General features: G+C 33.3%; 1 protein-coding gene across 1 annotated transcript in view; it reads left to right on the top strand.

Annotated features, from left to right (window-relative positions):
• The window catches only part of LOC123713995 (head-specific guanylate cyclase), an 85,952-nt gene that overhangs the window by 22,395 nt on the left and 38,183 nt on the right, over window positions 1-25,374 (top strand). Inside the window, exons 3-6 of the mRNA XM_045667955.1 lie at window positions 6,222-6,295; window positions 8,761-8,843; window positions 14,681-14,841; window positions 15,398-15,606. Coding sequence (XP_045523911.1) covers window positions 6,222-6,295; window positions 8,761-8,843; window positions 14,681-14,841; window positions 15,398-15,606 — 527 coding nt within the window. The remainder of the gene's footprint in view (window positions 1-6,221; window positions 6,296-8,760; window positions 8,844-14,680; window positions 14,842-15,397; window positions 15,607-25,374) is intronic.

Below are 25,374 nucleotides of genomic sequence, written 5' to 3'. Positions count from 1 at the left end.
AGTTGTAATGAAATAAATAAAACTGGCCCTGTAATCTGAACTTCTAAAAGTGATAAAAATTGCGAAATTTTTCAGAGAACATTGAGAGAACACATCGAAATTGCATACAAAAATCTCGAGATAGCTGTTGGTATTGGAAGGTACTGAGTTTGGTTATAAGAAAATGATATAGAAAAGATGAGAGATATATTTATTCATTTGCGTATCAGTATTCCTACAGATACTTATTATACAATATCTAAACAACAGCATTACACACAAAATCCAAAAACAGAATACACATACAAACATAAAACACAGTTAACAATTATCGTGCGTACAAAGTACACATGTCAGATCTGAAACTTCTTTGACAAACTAATTTTTAAGTCTTGTTCATATTTATACAAATCTAAAAATTTAGATTTCCGAGACTTAGTCATTAATATATTAAAAGTTACGAAAATTAATACAAATTATACATTTTTTTAAAATTAATTTCATCGATATTTACATTATTAGGCGTGATTTCTTTTAGTATTGTTGTGACTAAAGCATTATGATAAGTAAAATATATCTAAATATCTTGTAAAAATAGTATCTAGTACGAGTATCTCGCTCCAATGCTATTTGCTTTATGCTACGTTCGCCCTAACTCACTCTCTCTTAATCAGTCTCAATAATTCTCTCCATTCTCTTCGACAAAAACGCTGATACTATTATTATTGCGTTTCATCCGTAAAAAAATTACCGTCATGTCCCTAAAGAAGTTTCTATTCAAAAATATATTTTTAATAAATTGTAAGATGCGTTGGTTATAATATATTTAATATAAAAGAGGAATGACAAAGCCATTACTTTAATAAAAAAAAATTATAAGTACTTCAAGCTTATTAGTGTTTTCTTTGATTCACGCAGCGTTAAAGAAACTATTCATTATTTATATTTTAGTATTTAATTTATAGTATGTTTCACCCACTATAGTATACATAAGAAATGAGACCTTACTAAGAATATTTTAAAAGATTCATAGGCAATAAAAAATACTAATACACCATAACGTGTCTACTCTATTAATACTTAAAATCAATTAATACCGGCTCCGGATCAGCAATTTTTGTTTCCTAACGTTATTTTCCTTCACCGTAGGAGTTAGTGCAAGGTGCATAGGTAGACAAGAATTCTAACTATATTTGAAGGTCGCACTCTGAAGCCACTAGGCCAAGACTGCCGAATCATTAATAATGTATTTATTTTATTTAGATAAACCAAAACCACTCTAAGTGTTACACAAAATAAAATAGTAGTGTTGGCCCAGTGGTCTGAGCATAGGATTTGTAACCCAGTTGTGCGTTGAATTACAGCTGTACCTATGTGCGAGTATTTTTTCTCTATTCTATGTGTGGAATAATCACTCGCTTATTCGGTGAAGGAGAGCCTCAGGTAAAAAAATGAACAGCATTTGTTAGGCACAGGAAGCCGATTATACTTGCCTAATAAAAAAAACATCAAGAAGCAAATACAAAAATCTGATTTTAAGATCAAGGGCCGTCTAACAAAACCAAAATAAATATGTAATGTAATAATAAAGCCTAAAGCTTAAAAATTAAAAAAAAAACTCGTTAAACGTTACTCGTTATCGAAACTTACTATAGAACCATTGATCGAAATCCCTTCAAGGGTAAGGGCGTTCCAGCGTTCACTATCCAAGGCTTTCTATATTCGCTTCCTTTTAATGTTTCTATATAGTATATCCACAAATAAAATGTAATAATATTAATATATATTTAATATTTCCAGTTAATTATACGCTTTTAAAATATAAAGGAAAACACTCAAACGAAATCGCACCACCAAAGTAGTTTTCTTAAAACCTTTAAAAGCAATTTCCGGTCTCTCAATCTACAAACAATAGTAACGACTTCCGGTATCATGCCCCTTGATATTTGATCTGTTTGTATTCGTCATTAATTATTTAGCTTAATTATCAGTAAGTGTCTGATTGAACGAGCAGTTTATTTATATAATGTATGTACTTATTTATATATTAAGGTTTAAAGAATTGATGTTATTTTATATCGTATATTATATTCTATAATACTTTTATTCATGTCATTAAACATAACAATACAGTTTGTACAATTTTCTTACCCTACATAGTACCAATAAAAATAATTAAAAATTAAAACAAATTTAAAAAGTTTGGTCCCTGTGGTACTTGGCAGCATTTCTACGCTGTATTGTTGTTATTGGTTGAGAACTTATTCGTTGAGCGAGGAATGAACCAGCTCTGGGGTCACCAGTACTATCAATCAGGCGCCAACTTAACCCTTTAATTAGCGTCTGTGCACTTGAACTCCACGGCGTAAGAGTATCTACTCCGAAGGGAACAAAATTGAAGTTGGAGGAAGGACTCTTATATTTGAGCCGTTTATTATTTTCCGCCTGCTCTGCGGTCACCTCAGATTTTCAGCTTGTCCGAAGGAGGTGAGAATTGCTAACTCTAAATGTATATCGGAGTAACGACGCTGGTGTCAACTGCCATTTACATTACAGTGAGTACACCACTCATAAATTAACAACTACAAAGTTTAATCAGTTTATAACTGTTAATACTTGCGGTTATTTCGATTTGCCAATATATAATGATATATAAATTAACAACTATTTGATAGTCTGTAGTCATACAAATTTCATAATCATTATTAAAGTCTGCTACGAAGCTTTGGTATATACGTTTCCTCATTTCATTCGAGTATCTCCTTTTTATCATCTTTTAAATATCGCCTTTCGCGCGTAAAGCCTAGCCTTTGCTATTCTTGCACTCGAAGCTCTCTCTAACCATGGGTTGTCCCGAGAACATGGGTCACTAAGCTTTTGTTTAAAAAAATTAGTACTCACTAAAATGTGTGTCCATGGACTGCGATGACTATCTGTTTCGGGCATCCCCTAGGCACGCTTGCAACCCCTATGCTACATAAAAAGCCTTTCTAGTTCCTACCGCAATTTCTTTATTCCTTGTGGACAAAGGTATTAAAACACTTAGTCAACAATCATAAAGTATACAACTATATAAAGAAATACATATAATAAATCTATTATCTATAAACGACAAAATTAAATTACAGAAAGCGCTTGATCAAACCAAAATAGCAAATCTATCAAATCACCCAAGAATATTAATTTCCGGGAAATCAAGCGACACAATTAATTGTACAATATAATTGGGTCATTGTATAATCAATAGACAAAGTGGAAATTGTTATTTACTTCACAAACTCTATTGACGAAGTTGCGTCCAAAGCAATTAAAACCAATATTGATTGTTATTGCTCACATTCTGAAGACTAATCCTTTTAATAAAGTTTTTTATTGGAATAGTTTGTATTTCTTATTAAGAATACTGTCTTTTGTTTATGCGGGAAGAACGGGAAATGTTCTATTGTTTAGACAATAAACATTTCAAACAAAGAAAACCAATTTGAAATTATAATGTGATTATGAATTTTATTTTTAACCGGGAAACGAACTCGGGATTATAGTACCGTTTTTGCTCACTACTAGAACAGCACTTGCGTTAATAGAGAACGAAAATTACAAAGTTATTGATACAGAAGTTTGTAAATAATATCCCACTGTAAACCATTTATTTTTGATTCATGTAAACTGAGACAGGCTAATAATTAAATTGTAAAATCAATAAAAAATGTTTGGAGAATATTGTTTGAGATTCTTACATAAATAAATAAAAAATAAATAAATCAGTGGCGCTACCATCTTTTTAGGCTTGGGATCAGATTTCAGTAGCTGTTTCATGATCATGTGTCAATGTAATAGGCAAGTAGACGATGAGTCTTCTGTGCCTAACACACACTGTCGACTTTTTAAGTCTAAGGGAAGTCAGTTTTCCTTCACCGTTTGAGTGAATGTTAAATGCGCACATTGAAAGAAAGACCATTGGTGCACAGCCAGGGATGGAACCTACAACCTCAGGAATTAGTGTCGCACGCTAAAGCCACTTGGCTAACACTCCTCGTACAGAATTAAATACTGAAAATATATTTTCATTATTTATAATCTCATTAAGTAATCTATTTATTATAAATTTTGTCATAACTGTGATTTGTATTGTGTGTGTTAGAATTGTTTGCATGCCATTTGGTGCGCCTTTTTCGTGTTAGCTTAAAAATCGATGGTCATGGGTTTCTTTATATTTTAGACAGTTGGGAACATTTATCTAACACCTCTAATAGTGAAAAATGTAACAATATCCATTTTATGATTTGATTATATTGATTTAATACCTGCAATTGACTATATATATCTAGTTTATGACCTGGCTACATTGTGTCATAAGATGAACTCGATTATTTTATGAAATACTTGGTCACTGTCAAGTTATGCCAGCGACGATATATACTGTCAATTATGACACGTGACCACGCACGCTGTATCTGTATATAGCACGCGAAACGTTGGAAAATTTTAAATTTAAAATTATGTAAATAATTATAAGTTGATAATAATACAAATAGCTTTAATCCGTTAAAAAAATTGTTTTCTTTCAAAACTTGGTCATTGTAAAGTTATGCCGGCGATTATATATACTATCAATTATGTGTTAAACACATTATATTGAGTATAATTAACACCGCGCTGCTAAACATATGAGTTTAATATATAAAAAGTCTCACTTAAGTAAGAATAATTTCATATTATTAACACATGATAACTGGACTTCAGTTCTGAAATCTCCATTCTAAATCTCCCATTCACGCGATATCGTCAGTAAGCCGACTGAGAGTGAAACCTTACATACGCCGCTTGCGTACGGTTTACGTTCGTACTATATTTTCCACACATATATGTCCGCGTTTAAATCAAATACATGATTTCATATTTCACGTTTCATTAAAACAGTGCTTCCCGTATTATATTATTTGAAAAGAGTACCGAGAGTTTTTGCATAACGGCTTATTCACTCGGCTTACACCCTATGAGTAGGGATGTCTACCGATTCAAATTTAATGACGTGGAATAAGTGATACCTGTATCTTATGTTCCATAATAAACATATGCTTATTTTTAAATATATAAAATATAAATAACAACGGACATTTGCTCACGTAAATATCAATGAAACACAGAAATATATCTGCGTCTTACCCTAACGTAACATTAAGGATTTCAAATATTTTATCATAATTGGATAGAGGAACTCTTAAATGAATAATTATAACTGCGCTAAACATCTTAAGACATCCGTTAAAAGCAGGGTCACTTCTCCAGCATAATAAGGAAATATCAAATTGCATTTTGATTGATGGATAACGTCAAAATGGCTGCCAATCGCACTCAGTGTCAGATGACTAATGGATTTTAGGGTTTTTACAGCGACAGCTTGGAAGATATTACCTCATTTTCTTGTTTTGATTTTAATAGAGTTTTGGCGTCAGAAATTAGGAGAAATGGTTCTTCTGTATTGAACTGTATTTTGAGCTGCAGTTTGCAACATCAATTTCTTTTACCTCTGCGAGAAACTGGCTAGTTATGTTAAAATCATCAAACTCCCGAGTGACACAGAGCCGCACTTAAGACGGACGTTGTACGGTCCCATAAGAGTCTTAATCTATGTATAATGTCACGATCAAATCTGACAATCAAAAAGGTCTTTCCCTAGCAACTCTTAACAGAAAACAGTGTTTTAAAATAAGCACAGATATTCTATTAAGCGTTGAGGTATTATAAGCATTCAGGGCTGCACGTGTTCCAACTTCCAATTATACAATAAGGTCACGAAACAGAAGATCGATGTTCTAGAAATGTCTTCTCTACGAAATGGAATTCAAATAATGCTATTATCAACTTTATACTATCCTGGTACTAATGGGCCACTGTACGGCCTTATAGCATTAAATAATTTGGTATATTTATTATTTGTTTATATATTAACTAACACTTCGTTGCACATTATATAAAAAGTTTACAATAAATTGTGTAAAAATAAATTAGATAAGCTAGACTAGAAGTGAAAAAATATATATTACACGTAGACAAAACTAAACAGGAACAAAACAAAAACTAACTCAACTAAAAAAAGGATACGTGAAAAACAAAAAAGTAAAATGTGTACTTTTTTTTACTTTGAATCACAATAATTTAAGATCAGTCTCTCGTCAGTTAGTAGTAAGAAATTATATGTTGTTTTTTAAATTAAATTTTTTTTTAAATTTTTGTTTCAGAATGAATGTTTGCATGCAGCGGTGACAGCACTGACGAAGAACCAAGCCGAGCACTACGACAAATACCACTGCTTGTAAGTTATTTTTATTGAAAGATTCGTATGTATAGGTAAGATTGATTTTTATTCATAACGGATGAACTTCAATATTACTGGTCTGATTTCAACAGTATTTCAGCATTAGAATTTACAATAATATTGAAATAAAATATATATGTTATATATATAGACTGACTTACACAATCTTGTGTGGTGTGAGACAGGGTATGTATGCGAGCCGAAGTATTTTTTATTTTTCTAAACTTTGTAAAAGTTGTTTTTGTATATATTACAAAGTCTTGAAAAAACCTAAGTATTCCTTTCTTGAATAAGGAACTCCACGTGAATATCGGAAACAGTTCCTCATAGCTACGCATATAATAAATATACACAATACATTTTTCAATGCACAATTTGAATGCATCAACCATCAGTTCGACGTTGCAACGCGAATGTTAATTGTCATTTTATCACAGTCCAATTCATGTGAGACGATAAATTCCAATTGAAATGCGAAAATACGTACGATATTTCCATTTTCAATATTGTAGTTATGAATTATTGAAAAAAGTTGCATTTCGCCTTTTTGGATATTACTTTCAAGCTGCTTTGTTGAGTATGAAACGCAGGATATTTGTGTGGATATTAACAAGCAAATATATATATTTGTTTGTACTATAGTACATATACAATATTCTTAACGTAAGTACATACGTCGAGGCATACGGAATTCCACCCTTATCGCCTCGACGTCCATCATTCCACAATTGAGCGTTTTTTGAGGTAGATTTTGCCGGGTACCAGCTATTCAAACAATTCTACTTAGATTCCTACAAGAATATCAATTCTTAGAAGGCCATCAACGCACTCGCGAGACCTCTGGCATTGAGAGTTTCAATGGGCGACGGTTTTCCTTTACATCAGGAGGGTCCTGCCAAATTGCCCCATGTTCTAAAAAAAAATAGTAAGTAATAATAATAATGGGGTTCATATTAAAAGCCAAGTAGTTAGTTCTGTTGAGTAAATTAACCCCTGAGCTGTTGCTTTCCTGGAATACCTATCGCAATACTGCGAGGAAATGCCAACATTAAACACAAACACAGTGACCAATTTTCCACGCAATTTTCTTATTTTTTCTTTCATAAGAACCTTCTCCTGACAATCACAAACACAACAAAAAAAGAATTAGCGAAACCGGTCCGGTCCGATCTTATAATGACTTGCCGGTCAACTAGAAAATATAGAGATTTCTTCTCAATTCCATTTTAAACTACTAAATTTATGATAATTCTTTTATAACAAATTTTATATGTAATAAGCAGCTTTTACGCACAAAGGTTCTAATGAGAGTCTAAGTGCGGACACTGAGTTGGCCAACCATTAATGTCAGCTTCATTGTCCGATTTGTTAAGGACTTTCTAAGCCCCTATTTAAACAAGGCTTTTCTGGTGCTGATTAGTTCTATAGTGAATTTATTTTAACGTTGACCCTAAGAAATTGTTAATTCTTAGCTAATTACGCTGAGTAGCAATGTTTATTTTTTTAATACATTGTATTTTCACTGAGACAGCATGGAATATTACGGTCTAACCTAAGACTAATAAATTATTTAAGCCTAACCTAATTTACTAATACTTAACATAATGAAGTGTCCAATTATACTACTTACAGACTCTATTAAGGGGAAGACACTATTCTTGTGTTATATTTTTTTCACTTACTACTAAATTCGATTACGATTTACGACTTTCACTACAGAGGACCAATGTATTTTTATAAATTGTCTTTAACTAGTTATTATTGAATCTAATTTAAAAAAAAATTATATTATTTTTACGTTTGATAGTCATTGGTCAACCTTTTTTTTTAATATAAAATAGGGGGCAAACGGGCAGGAGGCTCACCTGATGTTAAGTGATACCGCCGCCCATGGACACTCTCAATGCCAGAGGGCTCGCGAGTGCGTTGCCGGCCTTTTAAGAATTTGTACGCTCTTTTCTTGAAGGACCCTAAGTGGAATTGGTTCGGAAATACTTCAGTGGGCAGCTGGTTCCACATAGCGGTGGTGCGCGGCAAAAATTGCCTTGAGAAACGCTCAGTCGTGGAACGTCGGACGTCGAGGTGATACGGGTGGAATTTTGCATTTTGCCTCGACGTCCGATGCTGAAACTCAGCTGCAGGTATTAATCCGAACAACTCCTCTGAACCTTTCTCAAAGGTCTGGGCCTCAGATTTCTGTATCTGTTTCATGATGATTTGTTAATCTAATTGGCAAGTAAGTAATAAGCCCGACGCATGCCGTCGACTTTTTGGGTCTAAGCAAGCCGTTTTCCTACACCGTTCAAGCGAATGTTCACATAAAAAGAAAGTCCATTTATGTAAAGCCGAGGATCGAACCTATGACCTCAGGGATGAGAGTTGCACGCTGAAGCTACTAGGCCAACACGCTAAGAGTATAAATATATTTGTTAATAAAAAATATCAATTCTTTTTATTTACAGGAGGAGATTGCCAGATGAAGTGAAAACGTGTCGAAATTATGCCTACCTACAGGAAATATACGACGCGGTTCGAGCTACAGACAGTAAGTTTACATATATTTTTATTGGGATCAAATACATACCAAAACAGCCATGTAACGAAAATTCTGCTAGGCAATTTAAATTCATGAAAAATGATGATGAGTGAATGTGCAAAACATATTCGCTACTAATCGAATCATAATCATAAATATTTACTTCTACCGAGTGTGACGAGTGTCGTCGCAATATTTTTCAGGTATTTTTTTACTTAAAAGGGTTCTCAAATCTTACACATTGTAATGCAATTGTACTTAAAATGAATAAACACATATAAAATATGCGAAAACTAAAAAATGTTTAAACACGCGTTACGTATACTTCCGGTACGCTTGCGGCGCCTACTTTACCCTTGCATTTTTATTTATCTATCCCGTAATGTATAAAGCGCTCATAAGGTGACTTTAGTATTGCTACATTTAGTGAATATTTAAAAAGTATATTGAAATAAATTAAATAAAATGTTATCTTGGTCGAAGAGTGTCTAAAATGTCAAAAAATAATGCTTCTACTCGGGCTTATGTTAAGTTGTTTGCGGCAAAATAAATTCTGAAATAAAATTCGATGGAGAACTTTTACATCATTTGAGTCGTACCAAAATACTAAAAGAAACAGAATTTATTTTGACAAATGAACTCAATTGGCTTTATTATTCAGACTGTCGTTACGGCGTCGAAAATATAAAATGTTTACGGACTTTACGAGAAATTTAGCAACTGGCAAATTGTTGATTACGTTTGTGGCTTTACATGCGAATAAGTCAATGGTTAAAAAAGAAGTAAATGTCTTAAGAGTATGCTCCTGTGCTCCCCGGACGACAGCGCTTCATCGGTTCTTGCTTGTAATAGAAAAGTCAAAAAATCATTTATTTTTGAAGCACAGTAAAAGCAATTCACTAAAATTACTTAATATTCAATAATTATATGATATAAGTACTTAAAACTTAATATATTCGTATAAATTTACAGTAACGCCAGTTGTTTTAGTGGGTTGTATTTTCAGAGATTCTTGGTCCGTGTGGTACAGAGACGCTATTCAAAGAATTAAGTAGGATTTTGGCATATTCTCCTAGGATCTAACGCTTTAGATTGTGACCAGCATTTCTTCATTCATACCTTACCTTAAGAAATAATTTCTTCAATTTAGGTTTCGACTTATCGGATTTAAATCCATTCGAGCAGATGCAATCTCTACAAAATTACGTAGGTATATTTGTTACATTGTCACGGTTAAACGTGATTGTACCAAATAATACATTGTATTTTTTTTATTTGGTAAAAAAATATTAATTTCAAACGTCAAAATTTCATCAAGCTAAAACCTCTCAATCACGACATTTAATAGACTTACCTGGGCGTTAACATCGGACGACCTTTCATCATTTATTTTTAGTATTCTATTTTCAACTGCGAAGCCACATAAAGTACGATCTTTTCTTACAGAAAAGACAATGCCAAATTCCTTTTTATAAAAGAATATTGCCTTGCCATAATTGGATTCACGTAACAAATGAAATCGGAGGTCAAGACCTTGTCAAGAGAGTCACTCTGACCACCTACAAATAATTAGAAACCTCAAAATATCTAAAATTTATTCACAGATCTGAAGATCTGCCAGGGCCTCAGCCTCTTATGACCACGTTAACTACTAAATATATTGTATTATGTACGAATGTTATTTCCAATGTAAGTTGAAAATTGCCTTCGTAAAATGAGACTTTTTTCTTTGATATTTTCAAACGTAAAAATATGTAATAAAATTGCTTCTTTATACATCGTGTAAGATATATGTAATAGTAACCGTGGTAACAAATCCGCCTTTATATTAATTCCTGTTTTATAGAGCCGATTGAGTCTGGGTCCGCTTTGAAAATAAATAACCTCTAAGTTTTCATAAGGCCACTCCACTTGACCATGAACTAAGATGCTCTATTGTTCGATGGACTAACACGTTGAAAAAACCTCAAGCCCACTACTTTAACCCAATTAGTATTTTCTACTATCTTTGCGAGGAATTAAATATTTTTAAGGTTGGCAAAGTTTAATTGATTCACATGTAAGACTGATGTTAATACTCGGAACAAACGCAGGTTGCGATTTCCGGGTACTAGACTATTTATAGTTAGTAATTCTTTTTTGGGTAAAGGGATACTTTTCTTTAATAATATCCTAGAGGCTCTTTTATCTCTGTCTTTTAATAAATTTAATAATAATAATAATTTATTGCAAGAATATGGTACAAAAAGGTAGTACAATAGTAGTTTTTCATATTCTGCCACATACAATGGCGCGCAAGTTTGTCTTAAAAGGAGTTTTACACTATTAGTCATATTGAAATTGGTCAATTCTTATATTATTTATATCGTACATCATATCAAATGTTATTAAATTTATATCAAGTACAGTGTCTCACGCAAATAATCATTTATTGAGTAATACATTTTTTGCATAAGTAATACACCAAGTCGATTTTTAAAGACTAGTCGGAAGATCTTTTAATTTTTTTGGTAAATTATTGAAAACCTTAATAGCCATACAAAAGGTGTTTTTTCTAAACAGTTCCAGATTGATTTTTGGCACAGCCAATTTCTCCCCATGTCTACTTCTTACTTACTAAATATGTATATTTCTGTGCACGAATGAGGACATTTCAAAATATTAATACAGGGAGGAGATAAAATTTTGAGCTTCTTAAATAAAGGTACGCAACTATCAATACATTTTGCTCCACAAATTGCTCTAATACATTTCTTTTGAGCCTTAAATACCGTATTAACTTCGACTAAATTTCCCCAAACTATAATCCCATATCTAATAATAGATGAAACATATACATGATAAGCAGGCAATACCGTATCATGGTTAACAGTTTTTCTTAGTCGTTTTAAGAAATGTATTAAAGAAAAGCTGAGTAAAAAGGCTTACTATACAGTTAACGATTATCTAGTTGATAAAAAGGCCTAGGACTAGTGCTAGGCAGGCTACTTATAATTAATTTGCGATATTTTTTTAAAATAGGTGTTGTTTAATGATTTGCTATTTTAACCCTAGAAAGATAATCATATTTTGTAATACAGAAAAGGTATCATGCGTAAAATTGACGCATGTATTTGAATTAGTTGTAGGTCTAAATTTATTAGTTTATTTTAATGAATTATATGTAATGATATATACACATATATTGGAATAATTAATACTGCAGATAATTTTGTATACTCCTCTATTTGTATTAAAAAAAAAACTTTAAACTTCTTCTATAAATCAATAAAATAGTATAACACTTACTCTTTCTAATGAAAACTTATTTTTTATTCTAATAATCAGTCTCTTTTTAAGTAGAAATTCAACAGTAAGCTTTTATTATAATTTACTAACATAGAGTTACATAAAAGTAAGTTACAAACAGCTTTGGCACATATCAACATTATCCTCACGACATATCACTTTTTTAAATTTTTACAGGCATTTGGCGTTCTCCTTTTTTAGAAGGGCAAAAATAACCTTTTTTTTGCTACTGGCTCATTGTTATGGTCTTCGGATGTATCAGGCAATGTCTCGCAAATATCTCTTCAGAATAGGAGCTTCTAAGCGTCTACGCATAAATAAAGAAGACAGTCCCAAGCTAAGATTTTTCATAAATGTTTTGCGACTCGGAGGCTTTTTTCCTTTACAATTAACATTATAGGTATAAAATACATATACAGGCAATGTTTATCATTCCATACAATAAAGCTATAGGCCATCTTTTTGTCTTTCTACTACAGGACATCAGAGGACACATTTGGTCTAGCGTGTCAACGCCACCTTTTGTTTGATTATAATATTATGATGATTATATAATATAATCATTTCTGGTTATCCAGCAGCTTCGTTGATGGTAGCATTGTCATCAGAAGATGATAACAAGTAAACCATTTTTGCCGGTTTCGGTTTGTATCAGACGAGCGTAAGGGGTCCGTCAAAACAAAACTCGATGTCCCCAAAACTGGCATGGAGCGACTGTTTTTTAGCTCCCTAACTTCCCATTGTGATATATATTTGCCTCAATATCTTTAAAAATAAAATTATACTATTAGTTATGATATAAAGTATTAAAAGTTACGAAACACAATAAAACTGTCATATAAGCCAAAATCATAAAAGTCACGAGAAAGATGATCATGCGTAGTCAATATTACGCACTAGGTCGTTACATTTCAAAATCGGTGGCTCTTACCTTATTGACACATACGCCACGCGGCAGCTCCCAGCGACGCATGAGATGTCCTAAACGCACAGCTATGGATTCGCGTTAATTAGATAGAGAGAGCAAATATTCGAAAATGCATGCGTAAATTTTACGCAGACTATCTTTCTAGGGTTAAAAGAGTATTGAGAGTTTTTAACCGGCTTTTTCTCTCAGCCTACACCCTTTGTCTTCTTTGCCGATGGGTAGGGATGTCTACCGATTCAAATTTAATGACGGTTATAAGTAATACACACAAGTGCAATATTATTATGTGAGTGATTATGATGTCACTACAAAGACATTAATCACATTTACAAAGTACAGAAGTATGTTTAAATATTTCTGCTGGAATTCATTAGAGAGTAACAAAATAAGTAAATATCTAAAAAGATGTGTGCTGCCGCTAACCAGCGCTCCATCCGTTCTTGCTTATATTGTCCAAAATGGTATTTATCTGATTTATTTTAAACCAGATCGTAAAGTACATATTTAATAAAAATATGACAATAGAAGTTAAAAGTACATTTAACAATATTAGTATAAATATACAGTAACGGCAGGGGGTTTAGTTAGTAATTAAATTTCTATGAAAATGACAGTTCGTGTCATGTCGACATTTCTGCTGGAACGAATTATGAACGGTTACTAGATTAAGTGACAAAAAATGTCAAAGCAACCCTGTTACGTAAAGTAAGTCTATTACGCGTTCACGTTTTCCCGAATTTGATGATTGGTATATGGGTTGAGTAGAATTTGAAAACGGAATTTCAAAAAAGAGGTGAAAGTTTGTGTTGAGGTTATAGTAGTATACGCGAATGTGATCAAAGCTGGGTAGACAGTTATGGATTGTTTCCGTATTCATTTGGATGTATTATCAGTCTTCAAAGACGGCTACGTGTACGAAATTAACAGTTCATCGTAACCGTGTGAATATGTATAATTGAATGAATTTGAAGATAATATATCAGATCTTGATAAAGGTCTGTTTTTCCCACGTGCCTATTCTTTCGAAACAAAGCTTACGAATTATTAAAATATACTTGTAAACTATCTATAAATACTACGTGCATATTTACTAACTAAAAAATAGAGTAAAATTATTGTCGTACTTTCAACAAAATCATCCTAAAATTTTATTTATTTATTTCTTTAACAAAATAACTACAATTACTGATTACTCCAATGCTGTAACTGTTACCATTGACATCACATACAAAACAATACTTACACAAAAACACAACATTATATAGTTAAATATTTACATAAAGACTAACTATTTCTTAGTATAGAAACTGACATGAAGCAAACCCTTTGTGTCTTCACTCAACGGACAATTAAAAACGTCTGTTAATGTATGTAATTAATTAATTATTTTCATGCATTGTGCCGCCTTATCGAGAGGTTAGTTTTTTTTTATCACCTGATGTCTAGTGATACCGCCGCCCATGGACACTCTCAATGCCAGAGGGCTCGCGATTGCGAATACCGGTGGTCGATGTCGCCTCCTGTGTTAACAAACTCAAATCCTAGTAAGTAGAACCTGAGTTGTTCAAAAATGTGTTTAACAAATATTTATCCCAACAAAAATTTTAATATTCTTTATATTTTGTTTCAGGTGTATGCACGAAAGACTTTATAGCGAAACTAGGGGAATATTTAATACTAACAGCATTTTCTCACAATTGTCGCTTGGAACGGGCGTTTAAATGTTTAGGGACTAACTTGACTGAATTTCTTACTACGTTAGACAGTGTTCACGATGTACTACATGATCAGGTTAGTTATGAATCGTAATTCGTAAATTGTATGCATATATTTATATTAAATGATTTTAATGATCACCAAGACATAAAAAAAAACGTCTTTACCTATATAAAACCTTATTATATACCATAACAGAATTGCAATACTTTTGCAATGTTTATCTCATACAAATCCTTATACAAATTTGCCGGTGGTTTGGTAAATGTGTTGAAGCGCTATTTTGTGATTATTTATGTTCCATATATAAAATAATCAGTGCCGCTGCAACCTCTTTAGGTCTGGGCCTCAGATTTCTGTTTCATTAACATTTGTTAATCTAATAGGTAACTTTTTGGCTGTAAGGCAATCCGGTTTCTTCGCGATGTTTTTTCTTTACTGTTTGAATCAATGTTACAACCTCACTTAGAAAAGTCAATAGGTCTACAGCCGGGGATCGAACCTACAATCGCACGCTGAAGTTACTAGGCCAACACTGCTCTGCTCTCTTTTCTTATATAATGTACATATCTATTTAGGTCCAATTATTCTGTTACCTTGATATTATTACCTAACAGTATTATCTTCACAGGATGATGTGTTCAAAGATGAGACAACGGAAACAGAAGCGGCTTTCGTTTGTACATCGCACGCGGGAAACATAGAGCTACACCTTACAACGGAGAGTGAACCAGTGGCCTATATGCTCGTTGGAAGTCTACGGGCAATCGCGCGGTTACTGTACGATACCCATGCGGAAATAAGACTGATGAGCTACACCAACGATCCTAGGCGATTTAGGTATTTATTTATTTCGTAAAACCATAGCTAACATAAATTATATATAATAACAAACAATTACAATAAAATTATAGCCAAAGATGAAACACATAAATAAGGGTTCAAACATTTACAAAAGGAAAAAAAAACAATAAAAATTATTCAATACTTTTTGAGAACTAATGTAAGCGTACTGTTATATTATAATCCTGCATCCTGTTCGGCTAACGTGCTAATACCTTCTTTTTGGTCAGCATTTCTCACCGAGAGGTGAGACGATGCTTGGAATATGAAAATCAGTTCGGTATCATCCTCCGTCGCGCACACACATTTGTTGGCTTCGTTTTAAATATAGTACTTAAAATTAAAAGTTCAATTTTATTCTGAACTCATCTTTCCTTTCTTTTTTTAAAAACCCAAATACCAGAACACGTCTAACATTGGTGGCAGCGAAAAGGGATTTTTTATAAATCCCGGTAACGTCTCCTGTGTGTGAAAGTGCATAAGTGTATTTGTGAAAGTGATATCGAACTCAATCCGTCCACTGTGTGATAAGTGGCACAGGCTTGTTTTTCATCGACAGCCCAGTTGAGCCCAACACCGACGGAACTATATTTTTCCATTCAAGAATGATATTTTTGTACATCATCCTGTAAGTTTTTTTTAAATATTTTTTGTAACTTACAACTCAATACCCGTTTATCAATCTCCGCATACCATAACAAGTAACGTGATACTTTAATTGTTATGACTACACAAGCCGAGACAGTTTCAAGGCGAACAAAAAAGGAAGACAACGAAGATAAGATGGACCTAAATATATTATTAAAATTCATTAAACCTTTCGATGGCTCTAGGGAAAAACTAATCCCATTTCTCAACAATTGTGGAAACGCCTATGATTTAGCAAGTGATTCAAAACGGTCTGTACTATTAAAATATATTTTAAGTCAGTTGGAGGGTAAAGCCGAAAGTGCATGTGCCATTAAAGAATTTGAGTCATGGGAACAATTATCAGAATTTTTAAATACACAATTCGGGGAAAAGAAACATTATTCGGCCTTATTGTCCGACTTACAAAATTGTAATCAGAATAATGATTCGGTTAATGAGTTCGCTTTGCGTGTAGAATCATGCTTATCCAAATTATTGACGGAAGTAAATCTATCCCAAAAAAAAAAGAAAAGCGAACTTGCTGGCCGAATCGCAGCTATGCAGGATCTAGCTCTGCATCATTTTGTCATTGGTTTAAAACCACAATTATCCACAATTGTCAGATGTCGAGACCCGGAAACATTAAACGACGCTATAAATTTTGCAATTTCCGAAGAGAAAATAATGGAAGCTTCTCGGAAACGATATAATAATCCTCAAAGTCAAGGGCCGCTAAATAAAAATAATTATTCGCGCCCTAATTATCAATTTCGAGATCGTTATCAAAACAAACCAACATTAGCATATGAACGCACTCCTAATAATGTGAATTTAAGCAGTGCACAATCACTGTTTTGTCGCTATTGTAAAGCTAAAGGGCATGTGATAGAAAACTGCCGAAAACGCGAATTTAATAATAGAAGATTCCAAAATACAAATCAAAATCCACGCACATTCCAACCACGAACTAACAGTAGTTCTAATCACGTAAACTTTGCAGATCAAATACCTGACGAAATTACTGATGAAAATAATGAAGAAGGCATAGACACAGTGGATCATTTAAACTAATCCCAGACTCGCGTAAGTGCCGTGCGGGTCATAAGATAAAATACGGCACAACATATAAAAACAATGTTGTCAATTATAGTAATCCCATTTCTTTACCCTGTAAATCAAAATCCAATTCCTTGGCTCCGCTACATGGTAGTCAATTTCGTAAAGCTCCAATATCCTCTCAGGGTAATCCAAGTCCAAAGGCTCCGCTACATGGTTGCCATATTATTAACCAACGAGACGATACTATGACTAGATCTTCTGTATCCACTACAACTAAATGTCCCACTAAATCTTATGCTTCCGCCGCGAAGTTTGGACTGCCTAATTCCACTGTATATACCAATACACAACACAGTACAACCACAAGCTCTAACTCCAAAGACACACCTACTGTGTTCGAAGTGACATCCAATGCCATAAAGAGATCCTTACCATATGTGTTACTCCAGACAAATGTCTCTGAAATCCCAATCAAATTCCTAATTGATTCAGGCTCGTCAGTTAGCCTAATGAAACAATCTTGCGTCCAGAAAAAACTATTCTTTGAACCGCCCAAAATCTTACTTAAAGGAATAAACTCAAACAGTGAAGCAACCAAAACTTTAGGCCAGTTTCCATTAAAATTCTTCCTGAGCAATAAACAGAACATTACTTTTGATTTTCACGCTGTAGATGACATCAACTTACCCTATGATGCCATAATTGGTAATGACTTCCTCAACGATCTGGAAGGCATAATTGATTACAACCAAAATTTATTAACTCTAAAGAATGATGCAATTAAGATAGATTTCTATAACCCCGTTTATGTAATTCCACCTCGTTCAGAAAGTATTATTGAATGTTCAGTATCCAACCCTAACGTAAAAGAAGGCCTTGTTTTAGACCAACATTTTCACGAAGATTTAATTTTCGCTAACTGTCTTGTCTCAGTCAAAAATAATAAAAGAATTAATATATCTGTTTTGAATATCTCTGAAGCTCCTGTTACCTTAAAATCAAATCTCGAGATTACTCTGAATCCTTTAGACTTTGATGATATGATTCATGAATCAGTTAACTTTAATTCTACCTTACAACATATTCAACATAGTGACGCTTACACTCGGACTCAGGAAGTACTTAATCAATTAAGAGTGAATCATCTTAATACTGAGGAATCTAACGCCCTTCATGACATATGTTCTCAGTATTCCGATATCTTTCATATTCCTGGAGATAAACTATCTCATACTGATTCCATCCAACATGAAATAAATACATCACCCCAGAATCCTATACATGTAAAATCATACCGCTTTCCAGAAATTCATAAACAGGAAGTAGCAAAACAAATAGACCAAATGTTAGAGCAAAACATCATTAAACCTTCTATGTCCCCGTGGTCTTCTCCTATCTGGGTGGTCCCGAAAAAGCTTGACGCTTCAGGACATCGTAAATGGCGTGTAGTTATTGACTACAGAAAATTAAACGACATTACCATTGGAGATAGCTATCCTATTCCTCAAATTTCCGAGATCTTAGACCAACTCGGCCAAAGTAAATATTTCTCCACTCTTGATTTAGCCTCTGGGTTTCATCAAATTCCCATTAGGGTGGAAGACACACCCAAAACCGCTTTCAGTGTTCCTCAAGGGCACTTTGAATTTACTCGAATGCCCTTTGGCCTTAAAAACGCACCAGCTACATTCCAACGTCTTATGAACACAGCTCTCGCTGGTCTTCAAGATATCCGTTGTTTCGTGTACTTAGACGACATTGTCATATATTCCCACGACTTACCTAGTCACATAACAAATCTTGAGTTAGTTTTCCAACGTCTTAGAAAGTTTAATCTTAAACTTCAACCCGATAAGTGCGAGTTTCTGAGACGTGAAGTTATTTATCTAGGGAATGTAATTTCCGATAAAGGTGTAAAACCCAATCCAGATAAAATTAAATCCGTGACACAATTCCCCATTCCAGAAACTCCAAAAGATATCAAATCCTTTTTAGGTCTTGTGTCCTATTATCGAAGATTTATTCCGGAATTCTCCAAAATCGCCAAACCTTTAACTGCTCTTTTAAAAAAAGATGTCTCATTCATATGGGAAAACCAACATCAAATTGCTTTTGATGAATTGAAACTTAAATTAACTTCTGCACCTGTCTTAATTTACCCAGATTTTTCCTTACCATTTACCTTAACCTGCGATGCCTCTAAATATGCCATTGGTTCTGTTCTTTCTCAAGGACCTAAAGGCGAAGAAAGACCAATAGCTTACGCTTCTAGAACTCTGAATAAAGCTGAGACTAATTATAGCACCACAGAAAAAGAACTTCTTGCAATACTCTTTGGCTGCAAAACCTTTCGTCCTTATGTTTATGGGCGCAAGTTCAATATAATAACTGATCATCGACCATTGGTCTGGCTCATGAACCATAAAGACCCTAGCAGCAAGTTACAACGTTGGCGGCTTAAACTCTCGGAATATGACTATAATATAATCTACCGTAAAGGTCGCCTCAATTCCGCAGCAGACGCTTTATCACGATATCCCGTAAATCCCATACAGAGTGATGGCTCTCCATCTAACCTTGATGAAATTAGCCCATTCAATCCCGATCATCTTGTTGATTTTGAACCCCTGAGTCCAGATGGCATTATTCCTTCCGAAATAATAAATCCCGATCCAATGCCAGATCAACGGCAAGCTGAATCTCCTATATATGCACAGCGAGTTCTCGACGACTTAATACAATTAGAAGATTTACACTCTCCAAACTTACAAAATAATCCAATTCCCTCTGAATTACTAACTCCCAACAAGTCTCATTCTAACAGTTCTCCTCCTGTCATAATTCCTTCGTCCAACCATGATTACAACACGTTCTTGAAAGCATTCTCCAAAGATGGTACAACCTTTACAACTCACATTAAAGAACACAATGAAAATCTCCTGAAGTCTAAATCCAATACTATCCTTGTACCGGTGTCAATCGATTTTGACGAATCCAATCCTTATCTCGAGGAAATCCTCTCTAATTTAGAAAACGAAGAAATATTGAATGAAGAACGAGAACTCCATTCTTATAAAGAACTTTTTATAAATGAAAAAACCTTTTTCCTTCTCTTAACAAAAGTTTACTACTTCGACAATTGCTCTTACCCAGATATATTTAAAACATTAAAAAATGTACGGGATAAAATTCTTTTATCCGGTAATATCAGCGAAATAGCTATATCCGACTTTAGAAACCCGTATGACAACCAATCATTCTTTAAAATATATAACATGTTAATTTATTTATTTAATAACACAAACATAATAGTTAATGTCTATCATAACAGTATCATATATCCTGTCCCAACAGAAATTACTAAACTACTTAAAGAAAATCATGATATTCCTATTGCTGGACATTTAGGCTCTAATCGAATGTTTTCTCGCATCAAAGAAAGATATTATTGGAAAGGAATGCGTTCCGACATTGAACATTATGTAAAAAATTGTAGCTTATGTCAATCTAACAAAGCTTTTCGCAAAATCAATAGAGCTCCCTTGCAAATAACTACGACATCAACTCGTCCTTTCGAAAGAATTGCTTTAGACATAGTTGGTCCTTTGCCCGAAGCTGGTATTATTAAACTTAAATACATACTTACTCTACAAGACGATCTTACTAAATTCTCTTTGGCTTATCCTATTACTAATGCTAATGCTGAAGAATCTTGTGAATGCTTAACACATTTTATATCCTTATTCGGTATTCCAAAATCAATCTTAACCGATCAGGGTACTAATTTTACTGCAGAACTTTTTAAAATGTGTTGTAAATTTTTAAAAATTAAACAAATATGGTCAACACCATATCATCCACAAACGCAAGGCGCCCTTGAACGAAGCCATTCAACCTTAAAGGAATATCTTAAATCATTCGTAAACGAAAACCAATCAGATTGGCATAAATATGTCTACACAGCTATACTCACCTACAATAGTACTACCCATAGCACCACCAAGTTTACTCCTTATGAACTCATATTCGGTTTTAAACCATACATACCAGACTCAGTATTTAAGTCCCAACCAGATCTCACTTATCCTGAATATATTAAAATGCTACACCATCGTTTAAAACTTTCCCATCAAAAAGCTTTAGAAAACATCAATATTTCTAAAGAAAGATCCAAACAGTACTACGACAGACACACTCGGCCTGTACAACATAAAATCGGTGACTATGTGTATATTAAAAACCATGTCCGACTCCGTAAAGCCTTATCACCTATATGGAAAGGTCCATATAAAGTGGTAAGGATACATGGTAATAACACCCTATCTCTTTTAATTAATCGTCGTCATGTCAAACATCATTATGACGAAGTTAAACTCGCAGTCAACAGTGAAAACTAAATATAATAAAAATAGTAGTAAGGTAATTTCTTAAGTAAACCTAAATATTAATTAACGTTTAATTAAATTATGTGATAGACTTAACTCTAATTAGCATTCAATTTTCTATTTCTTCTTACAGACTAATAATTTATAATCCTATCCTGGGAAACGAGAATGAAGAGTACATTCATACTATCACCTCGAGTCCTGGCATTTACTTCGATCCACAAGGCACTGCAAAAATAATAAATGATCATATTCACATAGTGATCCCAATTGATATATCCTTTGCTCCAACTCACATCGACAATATTAAGAATGCTTTTGGCACAATTCGCTACTTATGTCAACAAAGCGGATCATTCAACCACTTTGAATGTCACAATTTTATTCAACCACTTGATTCATTGTTCAAAGACATAATTCGGGATTTTCAATCTATATCACACCTTACGACTTCCAAATCTAAACGATCTGCTTGGTTTGCCGGTATTGGAACCGTATTCAAACATATATTTGGAACTCTAAATGAGGATGACGCACATAGATATAATAAGGCAATTGCTAAAATGCAACAAATCGATAAAGATCTTAATTCAAACATTAAACAAAGCATCTACATCTCCAAATCAGCAATTACAAATTTCAACGCTTCCATGAACGAACTTAATAAGAATCAAATCCTACTGAACGATATTATCGATAAATTATCTCTTTCCGTCAAAAACGTTTCCGAGGTCATCAACTCTGTCAAATTTCAAACAAACATGGATGAACTCTTGAGTGTGTTACAAGCTAGCCTATTGACACTTTCATTCAAAATTGAGGATATTGTAAGTAGTGTGTTGTTTTCAAAATCAAACACTATTCATCCTTCAATTATTACTCCTAAGCAATTATACATAGATTTAGTAAGTAATATTAAAGATGTATCTAGACTTAAGGATTTCCCTGTAGAGTTAAATTTAGATAATATTAACATTCTAATGAACCTCGCTAAAATAGTTTCATATGTTATCGATAATCATCTAGTATTTGTAATAAAGATTCCTCTTGTAAATGTGGAAACATACAATCTTTATAAAGTTATACCTATCCCTGTACCTCATAACCCGACATCTCCAAATTCTTTTGCACTTATTACTGCAACAAAACCTTTTATAGGCATTAGTGAAGATAAGAAATTATATTTTAACTTTGATAATATAGATTCTTGTAATTTAATGATTGGACATCAGTATATTTGTAACCCTTTGAATATTCTCAGTGTTGTCAATTACCCAATATGTGAAACAGAAATAATCACTAAAGCTGTAGAAAATTTACCTAAAACTTGTAATACAAAATTTATATTTGGTAAAATTGATATCTGGCATAAATTAAATAATAACAAATGGTTTTATGTTGAATCCAATGATGAGAAACTGACTATTGAATGTAATCACAAAATAATTGACATTGTTATATCAGGAACCGGAATACTTACCTTGTCATCCGGTTGTACTGCATTTTGCAAAGAAAATAGATTTGAAGCAAAAAGTGTTTATGAAATTATTATAAGTCCTGTAGTTTCAAACTTTAACATTATCAATGACAGTTGTTGCAATTTGATTGAATTTTCCAAATTAAATATTAACATTTCAACACAACAGTTACGTCATGTGAATCTTGATAGTTTGAACTTAATTCACGATTTACCTATTAAGTCAATTGATGATGATTTAGATGATTTCCTTAATGACCCTTCAGACTATGTTAGTTTTAGCTTTAGCATAGTTTCCTTTATAATAATCTTAAGTATTGCAATTATAATCTTTGTTAAAGCCAATAAATGCGTTTTCCGAAACAAAGACATAGAAAATCCAGATAATACCTCTTCAAACAGTGAAACCCCACATCCTCAGCCTCGTCTTCGTATGGAATGACTATATTACCCTTTTATCCTTTTCGCAAACTTACCTAAAACCGTAAGTTTACTCTTAAACGGGGGGTTGTTATATTATAATCCTGCACCCTGTTCGGCTAACGTGCTAATACCTTCTTTTTGGTCAGCATTTCTCACCGAGAGGTGAGACGATGCTTGGAATATGAAAATCAGTTCGGTATCATCCTCCGTCGCGCACACACATTTGTTGGCTTCGTTTTAAATATAGTACTTAAAATTAAAAGTTCAATTTTATTCTGAACTCATCTTTCCTTTCTTTTTTTAAAAACCCAAATACCAGAACACGTCTAACAGTACGACCAACTAGGTTCCAGAAGATAAACCACTTCTTATTTGGAAATTGTATTCGTTTTTACAACAAACTCCCAAGCGAAATTAGAAAATTATGACTAAATAAATTCAAAGTATAACCGTAAATTAATCAATAAAGCCTTTTATAAGTTTAACGAATATTTAAATTATCCTAATCCTTCGGATTGATTTGCTCCAGTTCAAACACTTTGTATAACTCAAGACTTAGCGATTAAAAAGAGTGGCAGGAAGTTTTTTTGCAGTTTGTATTGCCCGCTCTACGCCCTTGACTTGCGAACTGGTAGTAATTGTAAATTTAGAATCTATTAACCATATTTTGTGACGTTCATAAGTGTACTTGTTTACCTATATCAATAAAGTTGTTTTGTGTTTGACTCAATTCATATAAATTCTAAATAGATTTGTATTCTACTACAGCTAAGTATCTACTTAGGTCAATCTTCTTTACCGGGTTTAGATGCACATTAAGTCAAGACAGATGCTGTCCTTAAGCCTTACTAATTACAGCTGATGATCCTAAGATTTAACTGAGGTACGGTTCTGCGAGAGTTAATCTCTGGGTTTACAGCACGTAGCATTTGGCGTTAAATTGTTTATGATATCTAGCTTCCGTTGTTTACAAAGTGTCAAACGTTTAATAATAAATATCTGTGATAAAATACATTATTACTTTAACTAGCTACACCTTGTTCTTAAAATATATAAGTAAAAAATAGGTAAAGTTTATGTTACTGTACACGTGTTACCTCCTCCAAATTCTTCCATTTGTCTCTCATCTTTCCTACTATTTTCCAATAATTCACCGTTTTTATTTCATCTTCCCAGGTCTGTCGTGGGTTGTCTTATTTTCTATTCTAGAATAAAAATAATAGCCTATAAAAAATAATCAGCCTTAAACCATTTTAACAAAATCGCTTGTGTCTCTTCATAACACGTTATGACCGAAAGAGACAAAAGACAACTTAAGTGCAAACACGGTAATCTTGTATGAATAAATTCGATTATACGGTGGCAAGTTTTTAGTCGAATTTAGAACAGGACAAAATGGACAGGAACGTAACTGTCTATACGATACGTCATTACTATAAAATAAATTTAATAAAAACTTTTTAAGACTTTTTTAGGTCTGGTTATCACATTTCTGTATCTGTTTCATGATCATTTGTCAATCAAAAAGGCAAGAAGTTGATCAGCCTTCTGTGCCTGACACACGCTGGGTTTTGGGTCTAAGGCAAGCCGGCTTCCTCGCACTATTTTCCTTCATCGTTCTAGCTAATTTTAAATGCGCACATAGACAGAAAGTGCACAGCCGGGTATCAAATCTACGACCTCAGGGATGAGAGTCGCACGCTGAAGCCACTAGGCCAACACATGTGGATACAATAACTAATGCGGAAATCATTAATGAATGTACTGTTGAAACTAATTGTATTGCTATCT

The sequence above is a fragment of the Pieris brassicae genome, chromosome 1 (assembly GCF_905147105.1).
Source record: "Pieris brassicae chromosome 1, ilPieBrab1.1, whole genome shotgun sequence".
Classification (NCBI taxonomy): Eukaryota; Metazoa; Arthropoda; class Insecta; order Lepidoptera; family Pieridae; genus Pieris; species Pieris brassicae.
The sequence above is the reverse complement of the archived record's forward strand: the minus strand, read 5'-3'. Positions and strand labels throughout refer to the sequence as shown.